General features: G+C 34.8%; 1 protein-coding gene across 1 annotated transcript; it reads right to left on the bottom strand.

Moving 5' to 3' along the window:
• znf277 (zinc finger protein 277) lies at window positions 1-24,945 on the bottom strand. The gene is made up of 12 exons (XM_034025061.3): window positions 24,827-24,945; window positions 17,621-17,822; window positions 15,338-15,426; window positions 12,151-12,233; window positions 8,928-9,019; window positions 8,030-8,140; window positions 5,139-5,271; window positions 3,755-3,822; window positions 3,101-3,197; window positions 2,465-2,507; window positions 2,071-2,245; window positions 1-1,310 (listed from the first exon to the last, which is right to left on the bottom strand). The coding sequence occupies exons 1-12, from the start codon at window positions 24,858-24,860 to the stop codon at window positions 1,124-1,126; spliced, it is 1,314 nt and encodes a 437-aa protein (XP_033880952.1). The 5' UTR covers window positions 24,861-24,945; the 3' UTR covers window positions 1-1,123.
• Between the last annotated feature and the right edge of the window lie 4 nt (window positions 24,946-24,949).

Genomic DNA, 24,949 nt, shown 5'->3' on the forward strand with positions numbered 1-24,949 from the left:
TAAAATGATTTGTGCACTTTATTTACAATTTGGGATTCTTTAAAAAATAGTTAAGCCATAATTTGATTTTCATTAAGCTCTATGCTCTTTTAATAAACATTTGAATCAATTAGTCAATATGTTCTTTGTATTATTATTTATTTTATTTTTTTTACATATCACAAACTGGGTGATCTTGCCAGTCAGACCAATCACTAATGAAAAATTAGAAGTAAAAACTATTAAAACACACTAGGACAAATATATTGGGGTCCGAGTGGCTTGTCTGGTAAAGACAAGACTTATTGTGACAAACTGTCCATCTTTGTTGAGGTTTCCTCAAGTAGCGTCGCACTGGCTCTGGTGCGCCCCTGGGTTAGGGAAGTTGGCAGTGATCATTTCTACTCACTGCACTACAGTGGACTCTACTGGCCAGGTGCCTGGGGAGCTCAAGCAGACACCTGCATGGCTGGCCAATGCCCTCCTGGAGACAGCAGCTTGACGACACTCGCTGTCAAACTCGTCAGTGTTTGGTTGTGTGTTCGGAGGACACACAATGACCTTAGCTGTTGTGGGGAATTTCTGTAGTGAGGGAACATTATTGGACGTACTTAAATTGGGGGGAGCTGGGTAAAATAATTGGGCATTCTCAATTAAAGAAAAAACTCAGGTTTCTGTTGAGGCTGGTCTTTTTAGATACTGTTTGCAATTTAGTTTTCTAATTGAGACTGTAATATACCAGTAGTTATTTTTAAAGGCCCCACCCATTGTTTAAACAGTGTTATGCAGTTTACATATTAACAAAAAATGTAAAGATGGCAGCCTTAAATAAGACAACAAACCTCTTAAAACATATACAAACTTACGAATGTATTGGATATTAAACCTGTAAGAAAATAGCCACAAATTAAAGAGATTTACACAAATATTATATACAGTAGGTTGTAGGACTGTATTCCAGTTTTAAGCTAATGATGCCACCTGTTCTTAAACAAAAACAAGACAAGCATAAACAATGACTGCATTACAATCTTAAGATTAACATTTTTTTATTGCATACATTTAGCTTACATTCTGTCTTTGTGCTGCCATTTGAAAATAAACAAACACATACGATATGATGTTCTTTAAATGTATACGCACACTAGCTGCTGTAGGTCCTGTCTTTTAACAGCTGATTTAACACACTGGTCTGCTTTAGTGCTTTTAGGTTTGAAATGTCTTCTGCAATGACAGGGATTTCTTTGCTTTGATTATCAGTCTCCGATTCGCTCTCGCTGTCAGACAGGGCACAAAGGAGGGCATCATTTTCATAGGTTGGAAAGTAATACCTAAGGACAAAAGCAGAAGAAAAGCTGCTGTCAGCGTGGATGTGATGTATTAATGTACACACCTTTTCAATTCTAAGCATTTCAAATGATGTTTTAGAAATCTACAGCTGTTAGTAGCCACTATGACAACCATCAATTAACATTTTAAACATATTTATCATAGATTTTAAAAGTTAGGACTGATGTCCTCTCTGTTCTGAAATGGATATTGCAGCATGATCTGCAAGATTGTCTATCTGTTTGTAGTGTTGACATTAGAATATACAGATCAAGTGTGAAGTGCAAGGCATGGTTAAATAGTAAACTCTTTTGACTCAAAGAGATTAAATAGCTATGTGTGACATAGCATGTGATGCACAACAAACTTATCTGAAATGTGCTGGGGGCCAACAAGCAACATGTACATTCATATTTACTGAAGTTGTTTTTTCAAATAATCAGTTTGGGCGACAGCCAAACTTATTGAACATTGTTTTACTTTCCAGCCTACTTAACTGTTTTTTATTTTAAGTTGCTTGTTGATTCAAGTGATACCGAATGCTTTTGCATTTGAAATATGAAGGCACAAGAGAATTCACAAAGGACACAGTTGCTTGAGGATCTCCTTCTGTAACCAAGCCTTCATGGCGCTACTTGCTTTAAAATAGATATGGTATTGTTAAATTGATGGCAATGAATTTCAAACATATGATTTTATGCTTTTCTCAAGTATATGTATTGCCAAACCAATGAAAGGCAAATGAAAAAATAAAAGGCTCACTGAGGTTGATCCCATGTGGATTTATCTTGCAGCGCCATAATATGTTTTGCATCCATGATATGCTTCAGAACTTCAGCTTTGGAAGGAAACTTTTCTTTGCATCCGTAACACCGACACTGATGGATTTCTCTTCTCATGAAGTTTACTAATTTCACCTGCTGGTAGAACTTTAAACCTGTCAAAGTTCAAAGAATGCAGCAATAACAGTAATTAATTAATCTCGAACAGGATAACCATTTTTAACCTCTTCTAAATCTGATAGGAAATACATTTGAACTTGAAATGTAAAAATGTTTTAAAAACCAATGGTTGTAAATAGAGATAATAAACCAAATTAATGTACTGCAAAACATTTTTTTGGAATTTTACCTCGACATTGCTGATTTCTACTCACCAAGTTCAGTCTTTATTTTAGCCAGATCAAATCCATGTGTATCCTAAGAAAGACCAACGAAGACACACGGCTATGAATTTTGTAATGCAGCTAATTTTTTAATTAAAACAAATTATTTGACTAAAAACATTATCAATTTTTCAACACAAGGAAGTGATCTGGCACAACAGCTGACAAAAAGAAGCAATTTGCATTATGTTTGCCAAATACTCCATATCATGTACATAGATAAACTTTCTTAAGCAATGCTATAGATTAGACTTTCCAGAACAAAGCAAAAATCCTGAATGAACTAATAACCTACAAAGCACAGGTTGGAAGAATATATTATAGAATAATTTCATAAACAAAAACATGAAGCTAGGTATTTATTTGCTACTTAAAATTAAATACTAACAAATCTGCATAAAATTGATAATCTAAAGAGAAATTAGATTGTGGAAGTGTAGATCAGAAACCTTGCTTGTGGAAGTTTAATGGTAAATTATACTTCTATCCCCAGACCTATCCATAACTTGAAACTGCTCAATCATAAAATAGACATTACTAAAATACATGCTTTTATTTTTATTTTTTTTACCATACTTTCATTACTGTAAGTTCTTTTTTAGTACTGATGTATATCACCAGACTTACCTTCATGTGACTGTATATCTTGTCCATAGTTTCTGACTGATGTTCACAAAAAAGACAGACAGCACAAACTGGGTGATCTTGCCAGTCAGACCAGTCACTAATGAAAAATTAGAAGTAAAAACTATTAAAACACACTAGGACAAATATATTGGGGTCCCTGAGTGGCTTGTCTGGTAAAGACAAGACTTATTGTGACAAACTGTCCATCTTTGTTGAGGTTTCCTCAAGTAGCGTCGCACTGGCTCTGGTGCGCCCCTGGGTTAGGGAAGTTGGCAGTGATCATTTCTACTCACTGCGCTACAGTGGACTCTACTGGCCAGGTGCCTGGGGAGCTCAAGCAGACACCTGCATGGCTGGCCAATGCCCTCCTGGAGACAGCAGCTTGACGACACTCGCTGTCAGACTCGTCAGTGTTAAGGGGCAATTGGCTTGGTTGTGTGTTCGGAGGACGCACAATGACCTTAGCTGTTGTGGGGAATTTCTGTAGTAAGGGAACATTATTGGACATACTTAAATTTGGGGGAGCTGGGTAAAATAATTGGGCATTCTCAAAAGAAAGAAACTCAGGTTCCTGTTGAGGCTGGTCTTTTTAGATACTGTTTACTCTTAGTACTTCAGGTTGTACAACAAGGCTGGATTATGACTTGTGCTTACTCATCTTGATCTTCTATCATCTCTCGGTCATCTTCAGATTGAACTTCTTCCCAGGTCTTTCCCAGTTCCTAAGAAAAACACAAAAAACTTTATTTTAATATTCTAGGTTCTGATTCTGGGTTGCATGTTTATGAGAGGTGAGGGATTGCCATTAATCTAAATAAACTCCCCCTGCTGATCCATATGCCTGGCACGGCACATACACCCTTACTGCCAAAGTCTTCCATGCCATTCTCTCAGTTCTCTAAAGTGAATACTTCAGTGGTGAGGTAACACACACTCAGTCATAATAATGTTGTTGTCATTTTCATGCCAAGCTATTCCTTTCTAGATAAAACATGGCAATACAATTGTGTGATCATGTCAGCCAAACAGCAAGAGGATGCTGCTTAAGAAACTATTTTACAACACACAAAGGGGTGTATTTTGATGATCTAAACAGCGCCGTACTATAATACTCCAGAAGAAAACACTAGCAGGATTAATAGAGTTAAAGAGTGTCAGCATTTCAAACTGCAGCTGTTTAGAATAGATCATATAAAACCGAGCCCATACTTTATTAATATAATACCACAATCTATATTGTACACCTAAATGAGCCTAATAAAGTCTGCAATCAAAATATTGGTGTCAGTTATTTTTTCAATATACTCTATCATGCTTATACAGTATTATGTCTTTAAAGCTTAACTATGGTTGACCATGTATTATTATAATGCTACTTATCTGTTACTTGCCCTGCTTTTACTAAGCTTTAGTACAGTATTACCACAGAATAATGCAGTTAACTTTTATAAGGGTATATAATAGGTAAAAGCGGATAACAGATGACTTAGTGTAGCCCTACATACTTAAGTGGACGTCAGTGATGGGTACAGTACACATACAAAGAAGGGCAGATTTTTTTCCTACTGTCTAACCTACCTTCCCATTTAAATGATAATTATTCAGACTGTAGAGGTTCTTGTCAGAAAAAAAAAAAAAAACACAATAAAACAAGAAACATTCACAGGCACACAATCCCACAGGGGTGGAGCAGGCTGCGCCAAACCCACATGGCTCTTGCAAAACCATTTCTGTGCCTCCCCACTATATGGGTAAGGTACAGCAATCCCCACTGATTACCAGCTTCAAAGGCAGAACTGACATTAACATTTTTGACACAAAAAAATAATAATAATTAAAAAAAAAAAAAAATCAACAAACTAGAACACTTTTGGTTAGTTTTACAGACCCTGTTTAGCACTAATCTTGGACTATCTTACCTAAGTTAACATTGGGTAGGTAGTCCAAGACTAGTGCTAATCAAGGACTGTGAAACCAGCCATTTAGGTTTATCACACCTTGCATCAATATATTTTAATGTACTGATATTACATCTTACCAAGTAGTTGATAACATAGAACTTGTCATATTCCTGGTTTTTAGCATTTATTCTCCGGTGCTGTTTCTTCCTCATGTGATCTTTCAGGGTTGTTTTGTCTCTGAAGGTTTTCTCACAGTAAAGACACTGCAGACTGTAAAAGAAGTTTGAAAATGAGTTATGTGATTAATAGAGCCAATATTCAACTTTCCATTGGCCGTTTAAGTCTGAGCCTACAGTGTGAGGAAGCATCTTTTATAATGGTTCTGGTAAAAACAACATGAAAGCGAGTCAAATGTTGTATGTTTTACACATACAACATTTGATTTTCTTGTTTACAGTTAATGCATGATTTCTATTATAATCAAAATAAAATCAAAATAAAATAAATTTATTAATCAATATATTAAGACACACGAAGCATTTGTTAAAAGTAGCCTAATCACCCTGATTTTTTTTTGTACAAATGTGGCATATATAAACCCTGAGTATTATTTTTTTTTTAATTTGCTGCTTGCAACTTTCACCTACACTATTAAATGTCAATACTAGTTCTATTCCGCTGGTAACGAGCATATAGGTCACCTTTATTGAGCTTTTGTTACAAGTACTGCAGTGAATATCGAATGGTACAAGAGTTACATAGATATTAGATAGTTACATAGTTATTAGATTATAATGAGGTAATAACATGCTTTATTTACTATTATTTATTGGCGTGTTTTAAAATTTTACAGTTTGAAAGGAAACTTTTACCAGCTTTGCTTCAGGAACCTGTTTTATATGCAGGCATTTCAAAAAGGTATAAAAGTATAAACACGATGAGCTCCCTACTTTAAATTCTACTCCACTAGGGGGCATTCTCCTGTTTAATATGAAGTTACTGAGGTAATACAGATCAAGGAAGGCCACATACTATTTTTCAGAATTCTGAAAATGACATAGCAGTAACAAGACAGAGGGGCTGTCCATTTAATAACCTAAACATGAAAAGGTATTAGAACCAAAATAAAAATGAAATGGGAAAAGGCATTTCAAAAGGGAAAGGATAACTATTGTAAATTCAGATGTGATTGCCATTAACTCAATTAGTATTTCAAGTTACAAGTGTTGGTCACTTATGCAAATATCTGTCCTCCAACCACCACTACCAAGGAAATACATCTAAATTACACAAGGGTGATTTTGTGTTTTGGTCACGTTTGAGACAAACAGAAGACAACATTAAGATGAATGTGGTATGAAAAACTAGGGCTGGGTTAAAATTGTAATTTATAGAAGCCTTGAAATATTATCAATCTTAGCAGTCATTTTTGTAATTGAAAATCTCAAACCAAATTGAAATAAGCCAGTACTTGACAAGTACACAGGTGTGCAACAGTGTAGTATAAAATTGATCAAGTAAAATTAATTCTAAATGAGTGCTACAAATAAAATATTTTGTTCTCAGGTTCAGCTATTATTGGAATATATTGAAATTACATTCTCAACTTTTTTTTCTTTTTACTTTCCCCTTATATTTTATGATTCTTTCAGCCTTTCCGAGTGTTTTGTATTGACATTTGAGGCAGATTCAGGAGCTGCCCTAATGTTCTAGTTGCCTGCCCGAGACACATGAAGTCTTTATAGACATAAGAGCCAGTGCCATCTGGTGCACAGCAGTGTACTGCCAGCAATACATGGGAATGTGATCCTTCTCATCAGTTCACAAGATGGCGCTGACTCTAACTTGGCTGATCTACTCTAGGTTATTATGTCTCTGGCAGACACATGGAACAGAGGAGCAAGCCGATAGAAGATCAAAACACAGAAAATATAAAAATGAACACGATATTTAAGTAATTGCAATAACAAACACAGAGTGATTGCAAACATAAAAAAGGAATCTGAAAATATGGAAATGTATTATTATTATTATTATTATTATTATTATTATTATTATTATTGTTATTATTATTATTAACAACAACAACATCTTTGTCCGCCTGTATTTGTCAAATCATTCCCATGCTTTACACATTACACAGAAGTTCATTTAAGATATTTTAACCTGGAACTTATTAAACTACATACATTTGAATCTGTTTATATTTAAAGATGTGTTAAATAAATAAACCGGTCTGGAGCTCTTTACTGGAGCTCATCTTTCATATTTAGGGATGATGAAGTGTCTGTAACTGTGAAGTGTTACTAAAGTAATTATATAAATGAGCCATTACAATAAAGTGGTACTAGCTTGGTAACAATGTGTGAGCAAAGTGGTATGTGGGCACCTAGACTGTACGGTTCACATACAGAAACACCTGTAATGAAGTATGTTGCATTTATTTTTATAGAAATGTGCAGCCCCTCACATGACTGATTCATTTGTTTTACAAATTATATATATCTGACATGTATTCTCCAATAGAGCTGCATGAGACAATGATCAATGTAGTCAATTAATCTAGATTTGATTATTCAGAAAATTACCAAAATATCGCTCAGTGCCAAATGTATTTCCTGTTTATATGATATTTATGAACCCACTGTAGTATGTAAAATCCTGGGTGTTTGAATCTGCTTTACTATTCCACTACCAAATGTTATGAATACTAAACAAAGTTGCACATTCAGAGTGTCTTCCAGTTACAATCTGAAAAAGTCCCCTAGTCAAATGATCGTTAAATGATGAATTAAGGGACCAAAAATGCAGCACAAATGCAAGGATACATTTATAACCTTTTAGTCCCTTTTTAAGAGGGCGAGACAATAAATTGATTATAAAAATATGCCTTCAAAATGCGTGATTAATCAAATTATTTAAATAATCATTTTAGCAGTATTCTGCAACACAAACAGCAACATTTCACAGTTGCAAGTCAGTTTCAGCGATCTGACACACAAATCATAAAGCAGCACAGAGTCCTTACTTGTCAAGTTTCCTCTGCAGCGTGTCCAGGAATTCAGTGCAGTACACAATGTTGTCTGGGAGCCCCATGTTAAAGCCATGCTCTATCGCCATATGGTTGAGAAGCAAAGACCTTCAGGGGATATAAAAAAAAAAAAAAAATCTATAAAAGTTTTGATCTAAGCTGTTGCATAATTTAAAAATAGATAAAAGTAAATGTCACTTCTTATTCATTCTGTACAATATGTAAAGGTGCACTAATCCCCAGAGGCATAACTAGGGCTTTAATTTATTAAAAAGCCTACACACAGAACCTTTTTTGTATATATTGCCTTTCATCTCCAAAGCAATCCTGATTGCCTCCCAAAAAGGGTTTCTCAAATGGATTGCTGAAAAAAATTGCCAATTTTGAAGAATCAGTAGGTTTTTATTAAACCAAGCAGACAGATAATCCAATAAATACTAAGCAAACATGCTTACTTGCACTTGAAACAGCTTCCATGCAGTTAAAATAAGGTGCTTATATAACAATGATTCATGATAAAAAGCATTACAGTGAAAACAAGTTTCTAGATGCAGTGGTTCAATGATTTTATTTGGCTTTCTGCTTTTACTAAAACATAAAAGGCCCAGGATTGAATAGCAGGCGGAGACCAGATTGCACATATATGAGGGGAAGCTCTTATGGCACCTGCTGTAGCCATTGCCTTACCTTTCATGACAACTTGAATCATAAGTACCGAATTACCCCTGTACTCAAGATGGCTTTAAGTTATGTTTATTTCAATTCTGGTGCCTTTCTGTAACAAATGTTGTGAAATTGCACAATACGGACAATAAATGAGACAATAATTAGTTCCCTTTTTTTTTTCTTTTTTTTTTTTTAAAACGATTACACAAAACTATGAGGGAGTACTGACCTATTTCCAGTGAATTCATCATTACAAAACGTACAAACACGGTGAAAGCTGGCATCATTTCTCTCTCGCTGCTGTTGTTCAAGGATCTCTTCCTGTCAAAAGGAAGTCATTATGTATATGTATTAAAAATGAACTTCTCAAAAAATATATTCTAAACACACATATACCATGAATGTGTGTGGAATATGTTGTAATATGTTATACTGTTATACTGTTACTTCTACAACAAGCGCTGAGAGATCTAGCATTATTATATTATATATTAAATTATAATCCCAATTGTAATTATACCACACAACTGATCGATTACAGTTCAATTACACATCTATTTGCCATTCAATCATTAGTATTCTTGTATTGTCAACCACTTTTGGTGACCCCCATTTGTTTAACAAAAATAAGTTACTGTATACCGGTATATTATCTTTCTGTATTTGTACCTGTGATTATTATTGCTCGGTTATTTAGAATACATTGAGTAAACATGTTACTGTGGTGAGTTGTTTATGTAAGTTTTTAGTGCAATTGTAATTATACTGTAAGCCATAAATATTTGTGAGCCTTTTATTATTTTTCGCGTATAAAAAAATAAAAACGAAGTCAAATTCCACTAACAATACATACTTTTTATATTGCAAAAGGTCGCCAACATTTCTTGAGCAAAATAGGTTTTATGGGTGTGATTTGCCAAATATTTTGGTCGCAAATATTTATGGCTTTACAGCAATTGTAATTACAGCAGCATAATTTGTAATATAACTTTCTGCCAGCCCATTTATGTGCAGTTAATTTGATCTCATTGCACTATATTTCCCCAAAGTATAAAATCAGAAATTCTGGTTCCACGATTCTTTGCTGCTGCTTAAAAAAGTGGACACTTCCTGGTTTCTGTTGCCATGGTGGTTGCTATGGGAACCACATGCAACTTGTTGTTATGGATACAGAACGGCTGCTCATCATTCGGATATCCGTGGTCAGTTATACAGATGGCCTCTTTCTTGCTCTCTGCACAGAACACCCCCCCCTGACCTTCCGTCTCTTCTAGTCCACAGCACTGCTCCCTCAGGTCTCCCATATGTATATTATATAGTACAGTATTTGATGACAATAACTGTATCTGAAAAATCATCAAATGCATTTGTGATTTTCAGATATTTACTTTTCATGTGGGACGTTTCAGACTATTTCCATAATCAAATTTAGTTGCAGGTAGTAGTCAAATTTGTATTAGAAGGCTCAACTACATACTTCTTCAATGCCACCCCCCATGCATTATCCAATGTGCTGCTGGGAGAAGCTGTATAATATACAGCCTCAAACTAGAACTGGACACACTGTGCTAGCTATAAAATATGCTAATGTTTCAATCTAACTATGCTAAACAGTATTTTAAAACAGGAAAATACATGAAAATGAATGGCTCAGTCCATTAAATAATATTAAGGATGATATTGCAAAGAGGCTCCAAACCCAAGGCAGGGCAGACCTTGTTTGTCCTCTCCTACATGGTCACTATTGGTATTCTATCATCTCTTTGTATATTCAGTCAATGCCTGCATAATAAAAGGCATACAGAATGGTATTTTTGCAGGAGCCAGGTCAAGCATTTTTATTTTTTTTGTATTGATTCTGGTTCAGGTCTTAATGACTTTAAATGTTAATTGAAATGATTTCTGGTTATATCGGTGCTCAAATCAAACAGCCTGCCGTCAGCTCACATATTATCCACTGTTCTGTTTTTCTTCAGTGGAAAGACAAACTGCATGGTAAATACAACTGTGTATCCCAGGCAAGCAGTGGGAAAAGGGTTTATATTCACTGACCTGAAGGCACTAAATTTCCCCCATTACACTTGAATAAGATTGAAAGTGGTTAACAAAATCCGTCTGCCTTTCCCTCGTTCTAAAATATAATAAGCAGCCTTTTATTTTTATTTTTTAAAGAACCATGTTTATTTTATTTTAAGTTATCAACAGCTGGTATCAACATCCTTTTGGATTAACGTCATTGAACAAAGTCTGTCCAGGAATCGGTCCAGTGACAAAGAGTTTCCTGTTATTGTGAGCTGTATAGAAATATTACTATTGGAAATATGAATGCTATTTTTTTTGCTTTAATTCACTGCAGTCCACGTGCTATCTTAATTTGTTTTGTAAATGCATCAAGAACATAGACAGATCTCAATAGAAACAAACTACTCTATTTTCATTTATGGCAATTTTCTAAATGAAATTCAATGAACAAAAATGTATCCAATCATGGATCAAATATTGATTTAAATGTATTTATCTTGCACTTCAAATATATTTTTAAAATAGACTGACAGGACTGATTTTCTATAAATATTTCACTCAAGGCTGATGCTCAGTATATTAATAAGAATTTACATACGTATGCTGTCTGTTTTCACTGTGAATGGTTTAACAATTTGTTCCCTGGAAACCGCTAGACAAAAGCTCAAATTCAATACACAACCACGCAAGTTTCTGTAACAAACAAACATTTATAAAAACAAACATTTTGTGCGGAATTATCAACTGCATGCTGTATTCTTTTTGCTATCTACTAAAAGCAAAAGCTGATGATAAACATGAAAGAGTAAAAAAGATCAGCAGCTACAGTATAATTTATGAAGATAAGTCTTCTTGGTACCAATTTTATCAATCACAGTTCTCATATACCACCGTTACCGTTTATATATATATATATATATATATATATATATATATATATATATATATATATATATATATATATATCAAGTATTGTAGTACAGTAAACACAGGATTCTCCAAGCTATTTTCTAGCAAGAAGTTTTTTGGTTATCATCACAATTCCCCTTTTTAAACTCTAAATGTCACAATAATAAAATATCCACATGCTTTTTATAAGGACAAAGAACAAACAACAAATAACTTGCACTTTTTGTCAGTTTTGTAAAGCAAAATGATGCGTGCAGCTTGAACCCTTTCAATTCTAAATTAGCTATATTTTTAGGAGAAAATGTTTACCACCTTTTGACATTTCATACACTGTACTTTATGCATTTATGAGAGATTTATGTTCATGTGTGGGTTCTTGTGTGCATGAAAATTGTTTCTTAAACTTTAAAACTGATTTACTTCTGGCCCCACATACAGTGACTATTTGGGGATGCAAGTTGAAACTGACAATTTATATTGTAAAAGTTCAGTTTTATTATGTTTCTAAACTAACCACTTACCAGTCTTTTCTGTTGAAGCTGCTCCCTAAGAAGCCTGTCCTCTGGTAAAACATCACACAGCAGAAAGTAATCCTCTTGTCCTTCTGAAATAACACATGAGCATGGCAGTTAAGTCATAACATAATAATCAAGTTTATTAGAACACATTTTTTTAAAACAAATATATAGTATGTTATCATTACAGATATAAATATTATAGAACCATTGTTCCAGGTTTTAGAACTAAAATCACTTTGCTATAGTTATAGCGCTAGCAGTAGAAATACGAAGATGGGAGACATAGGGCTGGTCAGTGGCGACTTTGCTTACACTAGGTGGTCTTGGGTTCAGTAGTAGTAACAGTAGTAGTATTATGTAGCTGGTACTATAGGTGTATTCCACTGATTGATTTGAATCATACGAATGAATTAATCAGCTTATTGATAATATTTGACTTCTACACTATTAAATGAAATGAACTATATAATTTCAAATTCCATTACAATGATTCATTCTAGCATTCCCATCCTTGATCATGGGCATCATTTCATTACACTGAATTCCACCTCTGACACGGCAAGCAGTTCAAGCTACTTGTTCTCAACTGAATGTTATCATATCCCAAAATGCCAATACCTGTTGTATTAATTCCACTAATTAAACACAAATCAGTCATACTGTTGTACATGCAGCAAGAGAGCTTAAATGTAATTTCAGTCTCGTGCAGTAAGAGATCATCGGCTGGTGAGTCTAGCATTTTTATTGGAATTTGGCTGGTAGCAAAAAAATAAATAAAAATAATAATTTTTAATTACGACAGAATTTTTCTTGTTTTAATGACAAAAAAAAAAAAAAAAATCTATCAGATTTTTTTTTTCCACGTGGCAGCAATATGCTTCCGTAGATACACGTGGTATGTTACATTAATTTTGAGTGGAGTTTGATATCGATTTTTTTTCATAGGACCCATACTGTATTCCCAACTACTGGTAAGTTTATAACATTCATATTTATTGATCCTTACAATTACTTTCAGTTTTCATAGGTAAGGCCCATTATTTCTCATTTTTACACAATAAAAATGATGTTTCATTAAGACTTATTTTAATTGTAAACCAAAACAGAGATGTCTAACAAGTGAAGATGATGTGGTTTACGTCACTGATAGGAAGCGAGTTAATTTCCTCCTCAACAGTGCAATTATAAAGTAAGTATAAAAAAAAAATACTAATAGCCTACATGTCTACTGAATCAGTATATTTAAGAAGTGATGCTGTTGCCAAGAATAGACATGTCTTCCATACCACCAACTATGTATTACAAGCAGCAACGTTATTCTATGAATTCTTTACTGGTACAGATTGGACATTCTTGTTTAATACAAGCTATGGTTTTATGTTTGTGAATCACATTCTAACTTTATAGCCATTAATTAGTCAGGAAATGCAGAACTGATGATCCAATTGAAGCTACAACAATCTAGATCTCAAAAAATCCTATCATGGCAAAATATGCATTTTGGTACAGTGTATTTGTATGCTATTATTGCTATTATTAACATCATTTACTAAATCACAAAGGAAAATGTATTTGAAAACAGTTTCACAATAGACCTCTTGCGTTTTCACAGTCATACAGAAAACACATTTTAATTTTTAAAGTCAAACAATTTAGGTAATTTGTCCATTTGTGTTACCTAGTCTTTGTAAAGGAGAACTGTACAATATTTTCAGAGTCATAAAACAGCATTGAGATCTAATGTGCAGTAACAATTAGTTTCACTACTTGGGCAAATAGTCCATGTAATACATTTAGTAAAGAAGGGGCAATGTCACTGTGATTTGCAAATATAGGCCTGTGACAAGGTGACTGAGCGGTGACGTCACGGCAGAAGCAGGGACAGGAAAACACTGACACCAGGGAAGAACTGCAGGTAAAGGCTGCGATTGCCGTTTTTATTAATAACAAAAATAAAATAAATATTTAAACAAAAACACACTGTGTGCTCGCAGAGCAAAATAAAAAGGTTAAACAAAACAAAATCACGAACACAAACAACGCGATCAGGCTGGGCTATAGCCTTCACTGATCCTTAGGTTTTCTTTTCAATCTCCGTCTCTCTGCTCGCTCTCTCCTCTCTAACACCCACCCCGAGCGCAGAGAGCTGCAGGCTTATATACCGTGGCCGAGGGGTTTAACTGCCTAGTAATTATCCTATTACCCCTCGGCCACAATCTGCACGAGTTTATTAAAAAGTGCGGCGCTCGCCGTCATATAAATACAATAAAACAAATAAACAATACAAAATAACACAGGGGCGGAAGGGGACCCCGTTCTAAAATAAAATAAACAAATCAATGTACAGGGCACCTCGCCCTGTTACAAGGCCGAAAAATTGTTAGCATGCATAACAGTGCTTTACAAAACTAAATTCAGTTGATGAATTCCTGGTACAGTCATATCAAACTGATCTGTGAACAAAATGAAAGCATCACCAGGGGCATAACGTGAGGGGAATGGTACCTCTGATAGTATACTTTGAATCAATGAGCAGTGGTTTGCATTACGCCTTTTAACTGACAGGATATCAAGGTTTTACAGAAAAAAATAACACACAGCGGCAAGTATACCTCAGTAATAATAACTGCGGCGACTATTCTTCTCAGGAACTAAATCGGAAAGAAACATCCTGCTGGGTTCATGTCAGTGATAACTCTGTGATCCATTAATAATAATAACCGTGTGGCTTCCAATACGGAATGCTTTATCTACAGTTATTGCACAGATATAGTTTCTTACCTAAAAGATCAAATAAGTAGCCTTTATTTAAAAAACAATAAACAAACAAATTAAGTATTGTGAGCGGTGTACCCCAAAAAACAGACTGTAAACATTTTTTTATTTTTATGAAGTAATTAAGGAAAAGCATATGCATCTAAATAAAGAGCCAGCTGTACCACAGCCGCTTTGCCTTGAACCTGGTTCACAGAAGCGGTGCAGTCTTTTATTTTTTTTAAACAATGGATAATAAAGAATTTATGGAGGATGGTATAGTATTGGAAAGAGACAGAAGTACAGCTGTTTCAAAGAGATTTACTAAGAGAGTGGGTTTGAGCTCCTGTTTCAAAGTGCACTGGTTTATTATTATTTATTTTCTTAGCAGACGCCCTTATCCAGGGGTCTAGGGAGAAAAAAAAAATAAACTTACCGACAGGGCCTTCTGAATTTGTCCTTATCACACTGCAGAAATCAATAATAGGCTGCTCAGGAAATCTTTTCCTCCAGTACAAGATGTATCTAAAAAACAACAAATACTAAGTTTCAAATGAGTGCTACAAATTAAGAGGCATTATTGATCCATGTCGGACCCTTCCAAAAATAAACAAGCAAAAATGCATACTTACTTTGGCCCTTAAAACATAGATTATTGCCAACGGCAGTGTTTAGAAATACAGTTGCCAGGGAGTACATTAGATACAGTACAAACTAGGGCTGTGCAGATACTCTGACTACAAGTAATTGATGCAATTGTTGACCTTTCAGAAATTGTACACGTCATGCAATTCCATTGATTATATAGGTTTATCGCAAACATGTATTTTCCTTTTAAAAACATGACCTGGTACTACACTAGGTAAAAGAGTTCTCAGTTTGCTTGCCTTCTCTTCCAGGACGTCTGTCACACTTGCACTTCCTGGGTCAAGAAAGACTTGTATACAGTGATGTCTTTAACTATGTTTGTTAAAACAGTAATTTTTTTTCTGAAAACTACACTTCTGAGAACAATATACTGAAAGCATGGACACGGTGTTGAGAATTCATGGAATGATTTCGTTAGCTACAATCACTTTAAGAGCACTGCTGTGCATACTGGGATATGTATTTCTTTGTCGAGTTGATTCAGAGGTTAAATCTTGCCCAGGACTACAGTTACATAATTCACTGCAGATATGAGGCATTTAAAAAAAAAAAAAAAAAAAAAAGCTACGTGAAATCAAAATGATTTTATATGAAAAGAATAAAATAAAGAGTGGTTTTAGTTTTTGACTGGTTTTATATTTAAAAAAAAAAAAAAAAAAAAAATCACACTGTAAAACAAATCCAAGGGCAGTGCTTTGTTTTGTGAGTAATGAATTTGTTAAATTGTCCCTTCATTAAGTATATGTGCTAGTTTAATCTAGACCCAATTAGTTTAATTTAGACCCAATTAAATTAAAAAGGCATGCCTTATCTTACAGCACTAAAATAGGGAAAAATATGAAAATAAGTCCTCCAGCTGGATGCAATACCCTCTCGTACTACAAGGACAAAATCTGGGCACCCCTACAGCCCAACTAGGTAATTTTTTACCTACTCAGCAGGTTCATTTTCTGGGAAGGAAACACACTCACACTGCATTATTACACTATATTACATACTGTATGAACTGTAAATGTGGTAGAAAGCATACATGTCAGTTAGGAGGTCTTTGTCTTTATAAATGTTGCCAGTTGGTTAACCTGGTAACCACTCTGTCTGGTGTGTGGATCAACAGTGGTTAAAGAAAAGGGCTTGTAACCAGGAGGTCCCCGGTTCAAATCCCACACCAGCCACTAACTCATTGAGTGACCCTGAGCAAGTCACTTAACCTCCTTGTGCTCCGTCTTTTGGGTGAGATGTAGTTGTAAGTGACTCTGCAGCTGATGCATAGTTCACACACCCTAGTCTCTAAGTCGCCTTGGATAAAGGCGTCTGCTAAATAAACAAATAATAATAATAACATCACCCACTTCCTGTTATGCATATGTTATGACCGCGTTGCTTTGGTGGAGCTTTGTGGGAATTCACATATAGTAGCACCCAATCCTCCACAAAGAGTCTGGTTGTAGGCATCACCCCCAACTCAGACTTGAACTTGTCAGTGTGCTGAAGAAACATCCTCATAGTGCTTTAGTGTATTGAACCACAAAGCAGGCTCATGCATTCTTTATCTTAACACTCCCTGACCTTCCAGTGTCAAAACTCATCTTAAGAAATGTCAGCTCCTTCAGATCTTTGGCATAATTAGTTTGGTTAAAGGGTTACAGAACACCCCTAGTGTTTTCTAGAAACCTAGGGACCTAGGGGTTCTTCTGGAATCATTTTTGGACAGCTAACAATCAGGAGGGGATCCCAGCTTCTTTCATGCATTGTACCTCAATAAAACACACACATTAAAATTTACTTTTTTTTTTTTTTACAACATAGTCTCCTATAACAGACATTGTATTGGTATGTGCATTTCATGTTGAAATCTCACTGGATCTCACTAAAACTTCAAATGGTCATTATGGCAGACACCTGCAACTCTGAATAATGCAAACTGCAATGTTATTTGCACTTTTCTACTAGGAAATGGCCAAGGACCACAACAATTCCAACCAATGCTGAAGAGCTGGAATACAACACAATATTGAGGATAAAGAAAATGAATGTGAAAGAGGGTTTGGTTATACTGCATCAAATACTTTACCTTCTAAAATCAGCAATAAGTTTGACATCAGCTATCACCAGTTTGTGCTCAAGTATCAAATGCTTCAGGAGTGCATCCTTTTCAGTAAGAGAATAGCTTTCCTCACACAGGATGCAGGGCACAGAAGTGGAATTGTCTGGAGGTATACTTCCGCCTGGGCTTTCCGGTAAAGACAGGGGCTCCAAAATAGAATCTTTGCCATCTAAATAAAAAATAAAAAAATACATACAGTACATTAACTTTGTACATTACAAAATTCTGTCAGCATGGGAGATACTGGATATAAACACATGATATTAAATAACAAGAAGTGTATTAATGCGCTGGAACATAAGAATCTAAGCATGAAACAAACTTTCTGTTGACTGTGTACTAAATTATCCATACTTCAAGTTTCCAATATTTAGTTTTTCTTAAGGAAAAAAATGATGTATTCTATTACTATTTTGTAGTTGTCTGTAGTTTTTTTCAATTATTTTATAGTGGCTGCCTATAAACTCACTTTTCCATAAAGCACGAGAAAGACAGATTTAGATGTTACTTTTAATAAAAAGAAATTAAAATATAACTCTTAAAATCATACTTTCTAAAGAGGTAAGGATTTGTAAATATTTATTTTATGCAAATAAGTCTACAGATTGTAGTTCTACCATGACATCTTTAATAAGATGGAAGTGTGCATTATTTATGACATCTATAACTTAAGTTTCAAGGAATGTAAATTTACTTACAAGCTGATTTTTATTTGGTTAGAAATTAATGCAAAACATCCTCCTCAGCTCAAGAAATGTCTGTTTTAGTAAAAAGATTAGAGTAAGCAGGGTCCTGACTGGATGCTGATTACACATACATGAACTGCTGTAGTAATAAATGGATTTGAGCTCTTTAAATATTAGTGACGCATCACAGAGTGTGTCTGGAACAAGTCTGTTGTCTGTGCGTCGTCTACAATGCATTGCAGAGAGATTCACAGCACTGTGAAATTGAGTCATGGCTCAACTCCCATTGGCTCCTCTGTTATTAACCAGGCTAACCCTCAGTATTTTTTAGCCCCCAATCACCCCAGGAGATTTGTGGTATTTATCTATAACTGTGATTCTTCTATTGTGACTAATCAATGAATCCCTTTATTCTTTTCAATTAATTCACCTTGTTTCGACCATGCATGTCATTAGCTGTTTTTGATAGAACATTTTAAAACTGTCTAACTAAAACATCATTTTATGATCCCAAAACATCACTTTCTGAATTTCCTCCCCATACTTAATGCAACAGACGATGCAGGCTTACTTGGCACACCTCAGATCCAATACTTTTCTAAAATCTTTTTAAATCTAATTAGTGCTGGGACAAATATCCAAACAAATATTTTTGACATGTATTTGAATACAAAAATCAGATGTTTGTATTCACTAGAAATGACTATATATTAAAAAAAAAAGAGAATCAATATAACAGCTCTTGAGCCTCTATTTTTAAAGTTTTAGACAGCAAAAAGCAAACAAACCAGATTATGCGCTCGCTCGCATAATGATCTCTATGGGAAGCTATCTGGGTCAAAAACACATTGTGGTGCTTTCGAGCGAGTCAAGTCAAAAAAAGGCAAGCACAGCATTCTGAAATGCCTCGCTTAAACAGTGACCAACTTGCTGGAAATGCTGTGTAGTGATTTTTATAGTATATACTTTTTGTTGCAACTTTGTTATGTGGAATGTAATAAATGAGAACCAAAACGGTGTGTTGTTTCCCCCCTCACTTTACAACGTAATTCCCACATTTATTTTATCTGAAGTGTTTAAAGTTAAATTTCAGTTTTTGTTTACTTGTTCAGCTACAGAATGGCACAAGTAAATCTCATGTCATTACTTTATGAAAACCTGTCTATGGCCACTGTTTACTGTGAAGAAATGGCAAAAAGTAAAAAATAAATAAAATGCGGTTTCAGCTTTATGTACTATTTATTTCGGGAATAAACAAAACAATGTTTAACTTGAACTGCTATTTGGCATCCTTTGTTTTGTAGTTAATTCACTGGGGTAAAGTAAGGCCTACACAATGGATTATTTTCTCTTGGGTTATTTTTCTATTTTAACGTGTTACATATTGTAACGTCGTGCGGCAAAATAAAGGCGCACACACAGGGGCCAATCACCCCTGCCCCTGCTGCTATGCCGTCTCTGCCTGCGTTCTGAGCAATATAATGGCTTTTATTACTTTTTGAAAATTAATGAATATTTAAAGCGCGAATATCTGAACATGAAAATCCTGTGTTCGTCCCAGCACTAATCATAACGAGGAACCTCAGTAGTTGTTAAACCTAAAAATGAACACCAATGTTTCCTTTGATAAACCTAAAACTGCATGTTAAGGCTCATTAAAGCCGAGCGGCAGAATTACCTAAATCTTTAGGGAACAGATCCATATCCTTTTATTAATATTTGTCAATGTTTTTATTCATGTGAAGTGCCTTGCGGCAATTTTTATTGTGAAAGGTGCTATATTAAAAATAAAGATGATTATTATTATTAAAGTAAACAGACCTCTACCCACTTTGTTAACACGTATTCAATTGTAAACAAAGTGACTATTCTATTCTGTCAATATATTTTACGACCTTTATTATAAGGAGTTACTCTTATATACTATTAATCCTTAACCTTTACAGTGGCTAGATTTCTAACAGCCTTCAAGTTAAAGAAAATTAACTTGCCAGATGACTCAATTTCATCCTGGCTGCAATACACTGTCACTGTTACTCCCATTCTCTTTAAAACCTTGTTAAATTCTGGGCATCTGACAGATTTCCTAGAAGCAAACTCTACAGCTTTAGAAATTTTGCTTAGTAATGTAATCACCTACATATTCTTATGTGACTTTGGCCCCAACAGTGGACAATATCTCCGACCACAGAGTAGAAATGTATGCTGAATCAAACTCACAGTGACTCACTCCTTTATTACAAATGGATTATTTTTCTATAAAAAGTCAGGAGCAGCTGCTATAATATTGACAACTTAATAACACTGGAGCATCCCAGGTCTGAGTTATTTTCATCAGCAGTCTTGTCTCCACTTGGTCACCTGGATTGAAATAATTATTGCTTCTACACTGAAGATACCCAGCTTTCATTTTCATTTGATAACCATAATCATACAGTATCACACTCTGACTAAAATATATTATTGTTAATTTCTTACCTTTATAGTATTTTTTAAATGCATACTATACTTAAATGGTACTCTAAAAAAAATTGCCTTAGTTATAAATGTAAACCTTTAAATGTTATTCTCAAAATGGTGCGTTTTCAATGGCAGATTAGTCCTATAAAGTTTGTATACATTTCAAGATTAGTGTATGCAATTTATGCAAATAGTGTCATTTTTCATGCAATATTATTATATGCTTTGTTGCTTTAGAAAATCCTAACAGTATAGTATTTATAGCTCCTATAAATTTCAAAATTAACAGAGAATTTTGTAGGACTGGTCAGATTGCGCCCTATCTTGGTTTAAATCCTATCTTTCAAATAGGTTACAATATGTTCAAATTAAGGACTTTTCCTTCTTATCTAGAGTTACGTGTGGCGTCCCGCAGAGCTCTGTTCTTGGACCAATCTTGTTTTCCCTGTATATTCTCCCCCTGGTTGATGTTGTCCGTAGACACAGGGTAAACTTTGACTGCTATGCCAATGACACACAATTGTATCTCCCTCTGAAACCAGATGATTCCACATCTGCAAATACCATACCTGTCTCACTGATATTAAGAAATGGATGTCAACACATTTTCTACTGGTACATTCTGATAAAACAGAGGTCATAATTTTGGGGTCAAGAAATCAACACAAGGGTAAATCAATGTGCCTGTAGTGGGCAGCTACCCCATTGAGTCAAAGACAGAAATTAGAAATCTGGGTGTCATTTTTTTTACCCTGATCTTTCATAGTGTCTTTTTTCCCCCATCTAAGAAACATTACTAAATTAAGACGCTTTCTTTCAGCACAGGATGCTGAGAGACTGATGCATGCCTTTGTAACTTCTAGATAGACTACAGTAATGCCCTATTTTCTGGTATTCCAAACTGTGTTTTGTCCAGATTGCAGCTTGTGCAAAATGTTGCTGCCAGGATCGTAATGAAAACAAGAAAGTTTGACCATATTACGCCAGTATTGGCATCCCTACGCTGGCTCCCAATACGATACAGGATTGATTTTAAAGTCCTACTTTTAACCTATAAAGCCTTAAATGGCTTAGCTCCATCTTATCTAAGTAAATTATTGGTCCCATATGTTCCAAGTCATCTGCTCTGATCTCAGGATGCTGGTTATCTCACCATTCCAAAAGCTTTAATTGCTCTAGTGCTTACTGCTATGTATATTTTCTTGTTTTGCCCATGTGAAGCGCTCTATGGCAACTTGTTGCAAAGGGTTAGGGTTAGGGTTAGGGCTTGATTGATTGAGTGATTGATTTAGTTTTAGCATATCATGTGGAACAGTAAAAAAATGTTTTTCAATATTCATGAAGATTATTTTTTAGTCATCAGTGTTATTTTTCAAACAAATCTATTCAAAGCATTTTGCAAAAAGAAAGTCAAGGTACGGTTTATGTTTAGTTGACATAATTTTGCCTTGCCAAAGTGACGTACTATAGGCTCATTATTTTAAGACACTACAGAGCCTGGTATGTGCACCTCTGAGAATCAACATCATTTTAAATTGGCTGGTGTTACTCATGAAAGCTGCAACTATTCATTTTCACCTGTCTGTAATGTGTTAAAACAGCACCTCAAACATTTAAAATTAGACATGAAAAGATTATACTATTCTCTTTTGCAAGCATTAAATTTATGCACTTTTTGCTTTAGTGCATCCCTAATTCCTACGGTGGAATTGTGCAGTGATATACAGCATGTCTAATCTAATTTTAAATGATGTTACCCACCAGATTGTGCCTTTACTGCAGAGAGATATCAAAACTTGTGTTACTAGAACGTTCAAATGCATGAATCTAGCAGTAGTTTTGCACTGAGCATTGAACCCCCAATCGTCTAGTAAATCACTTTTTTTTGTAAGCTAATAATGGATTTTGGCAAACTCAACCCCCACCCCCTTTGGTATAAATGTATAATTTATAATGTTGTGTCTCTATGTGTGGTGTCACAGTTTGGCTCTGAGTGCAATAATACTGTATGGTAATCATACAGTAAAATGCTACAGTATAAATTTACATAATGCATAACACACAATGGATTAAAACTGTAAAAATAATGTTGTGTTTTGCCAATTTTGCTGTGAGTATGCTTGATCTATAAAACATTGTTTTATTGCATATATCTCTGAAACAGTAAATGGTCACACTCTGGTTATCAGCTGTACTGAGACAGAAGACATGTTAGAGAGCTCTATAGAGGCCACAGGGGTTCTTTTAACTTCAGAATTTTAAATAGTCACCAGGATGTTATGACTGAAACAGAAAGCTAATCAATAAGACGAACACATGGCTAAGAAAACTGTGACATTTCAGACCTGTACCAAAAAAGTCTGTAAACTAGGGCATCCAAATAAAATGAGGAGGCATTTTCAACATGAGTTTTAAGGGAGTAGAAAATCCAGGCTCATGTATTTTGAAATGTTGGTGTTTCAAAGTTGGAAAAGACAGAAAAAGACTTAACATACAGTGGTGCATGTAATTGGCATTTTTGTAACAGTGCTCATTAATAATGTGACAAGCTAAACAACATCTGATACAAGTGGAAATGGTAGAATTGTTTTATTAAAACAGTGACTTTAGTGTAGAAAATAATGGTCCAGAAGTTGGAATGCAGTTGTTTTATATATTTCCAAAAGCTTCAACATTACATGCAGCATAATTTTTTCTTAGTTATTTTTCCAAGAATAACTGACACATTAAAAAAATATTTGTGTCTGTACACTAAACGTTTTTTTTTTAAAATAGTTTTTATTAATAAAATACACCATGCAAATTAAATTTATATAACAAAAAAAACGCAGTCTAAATAATGTGTTAAAACTTTGTGGCAAGGGCCAGGTAGGGCTTCTTCCTCTTTTTTTTAGTACCAGTATATAAATATGTGCAGACGTGACACCTGCAGCTATTTAGTGTTACCAAAATGCTTAAAAAATGACTTGTCCTTTTAGAGCAGAAAATCCAGAACAGACAAAAAGATTATGTTAAATGTGATTTCTGAGTTGGAAAATGATATTTACAAGAACCAACTGATCTGTGATACGTGGTTTAGCACACCTGAAAAAAACAAACAACTCTTTATCCATGCTGATAATTAACCGCAAAAAAATGGCCACGTATGGCCATCTCAAAATATACCTCCACATTTACTATAGTTACCGGGAATGGAGGTAATCTCAGTAGGGATTGTTTTCCTTTTCTAAATCATGAATCATAAAGCTATGAAAACTCTTCTGAACATGAGCACCCCGTCTTTGTTTGGAGAAGGAGAGGCTGGGGGAAGTGACCTCGGAATTCTTACACCCTGAAATGGCATAATATAACAACAGAGCTATCCTGTGACAGGTCACCGACCTTGATTACTGTAGCATTGTCTAATAAGCCTTACAACAATATTCTTCATAATTAATTGATGTACATTTGAATAAAGGTAATTAAACACGGTGTGTTTATATTTATTTTAAAGGGGTATAGGTACCTTTTCAATGCGACCTCAAACATGTATACCATCTAGACAGGACTCCGGCCTTGTCTTATATTAGTCACTATCAGTTTCTTTATACAAAAATAACAATTCTCAACAGATTGCGTCTTAGTTTTTAAGCTAAAACTCCGTCGATATACTTAAGAATCACGAAAACATTCTACCTACCTCTATAAATATCGCCGATTATTTGTGCCGGTGTTATATTCTAACGTTATTGACATTAAGTTACGATTCTTCAATAACAACAGCTACCTAGTTACCAAGAGCTGCCGACATGCTCATCATGACATCATTAGTCTGTATTTGCTTTCAAACATTTACCATCGTAATAGTTTTAATATATACTCTGTTTACAAAATATGTCAGTTTAGATCTGTATTACAGTGTATCAACTACCGTAAAGCACTACTGCCACATATATAGCTTATGACCAAATATATTATTATACTGGTATAATTAAGTTGGGGTAAATTAACAACATAATCATAGTAACATGTGGTTGACAATGCCTACCTTTAACGTTGTATTGTACCACAGAGGCAGCCATGCTGTTATGTTACTGTCATGTGATCCGAAAACTGTTTAAAGGACCAACCATAAAGCCACATAACACGTCGTGGCCTCGCAGGTGTTGAC

This window comes from Acipenser ruthenus, chromosome 7, assembly GCF_902713425.1.
Source record: "Acipenser ruthenus chromosome 7, fAciRut3.2 maternal haplotype, whole genome shotgun sequence".
Lineage (NCBI taxonomy): Eukaryota > Metazoa > Chordata > Actinopteri > Acipenseriformes > Acipenseridae > Acipenser > Acipenser ruthenus.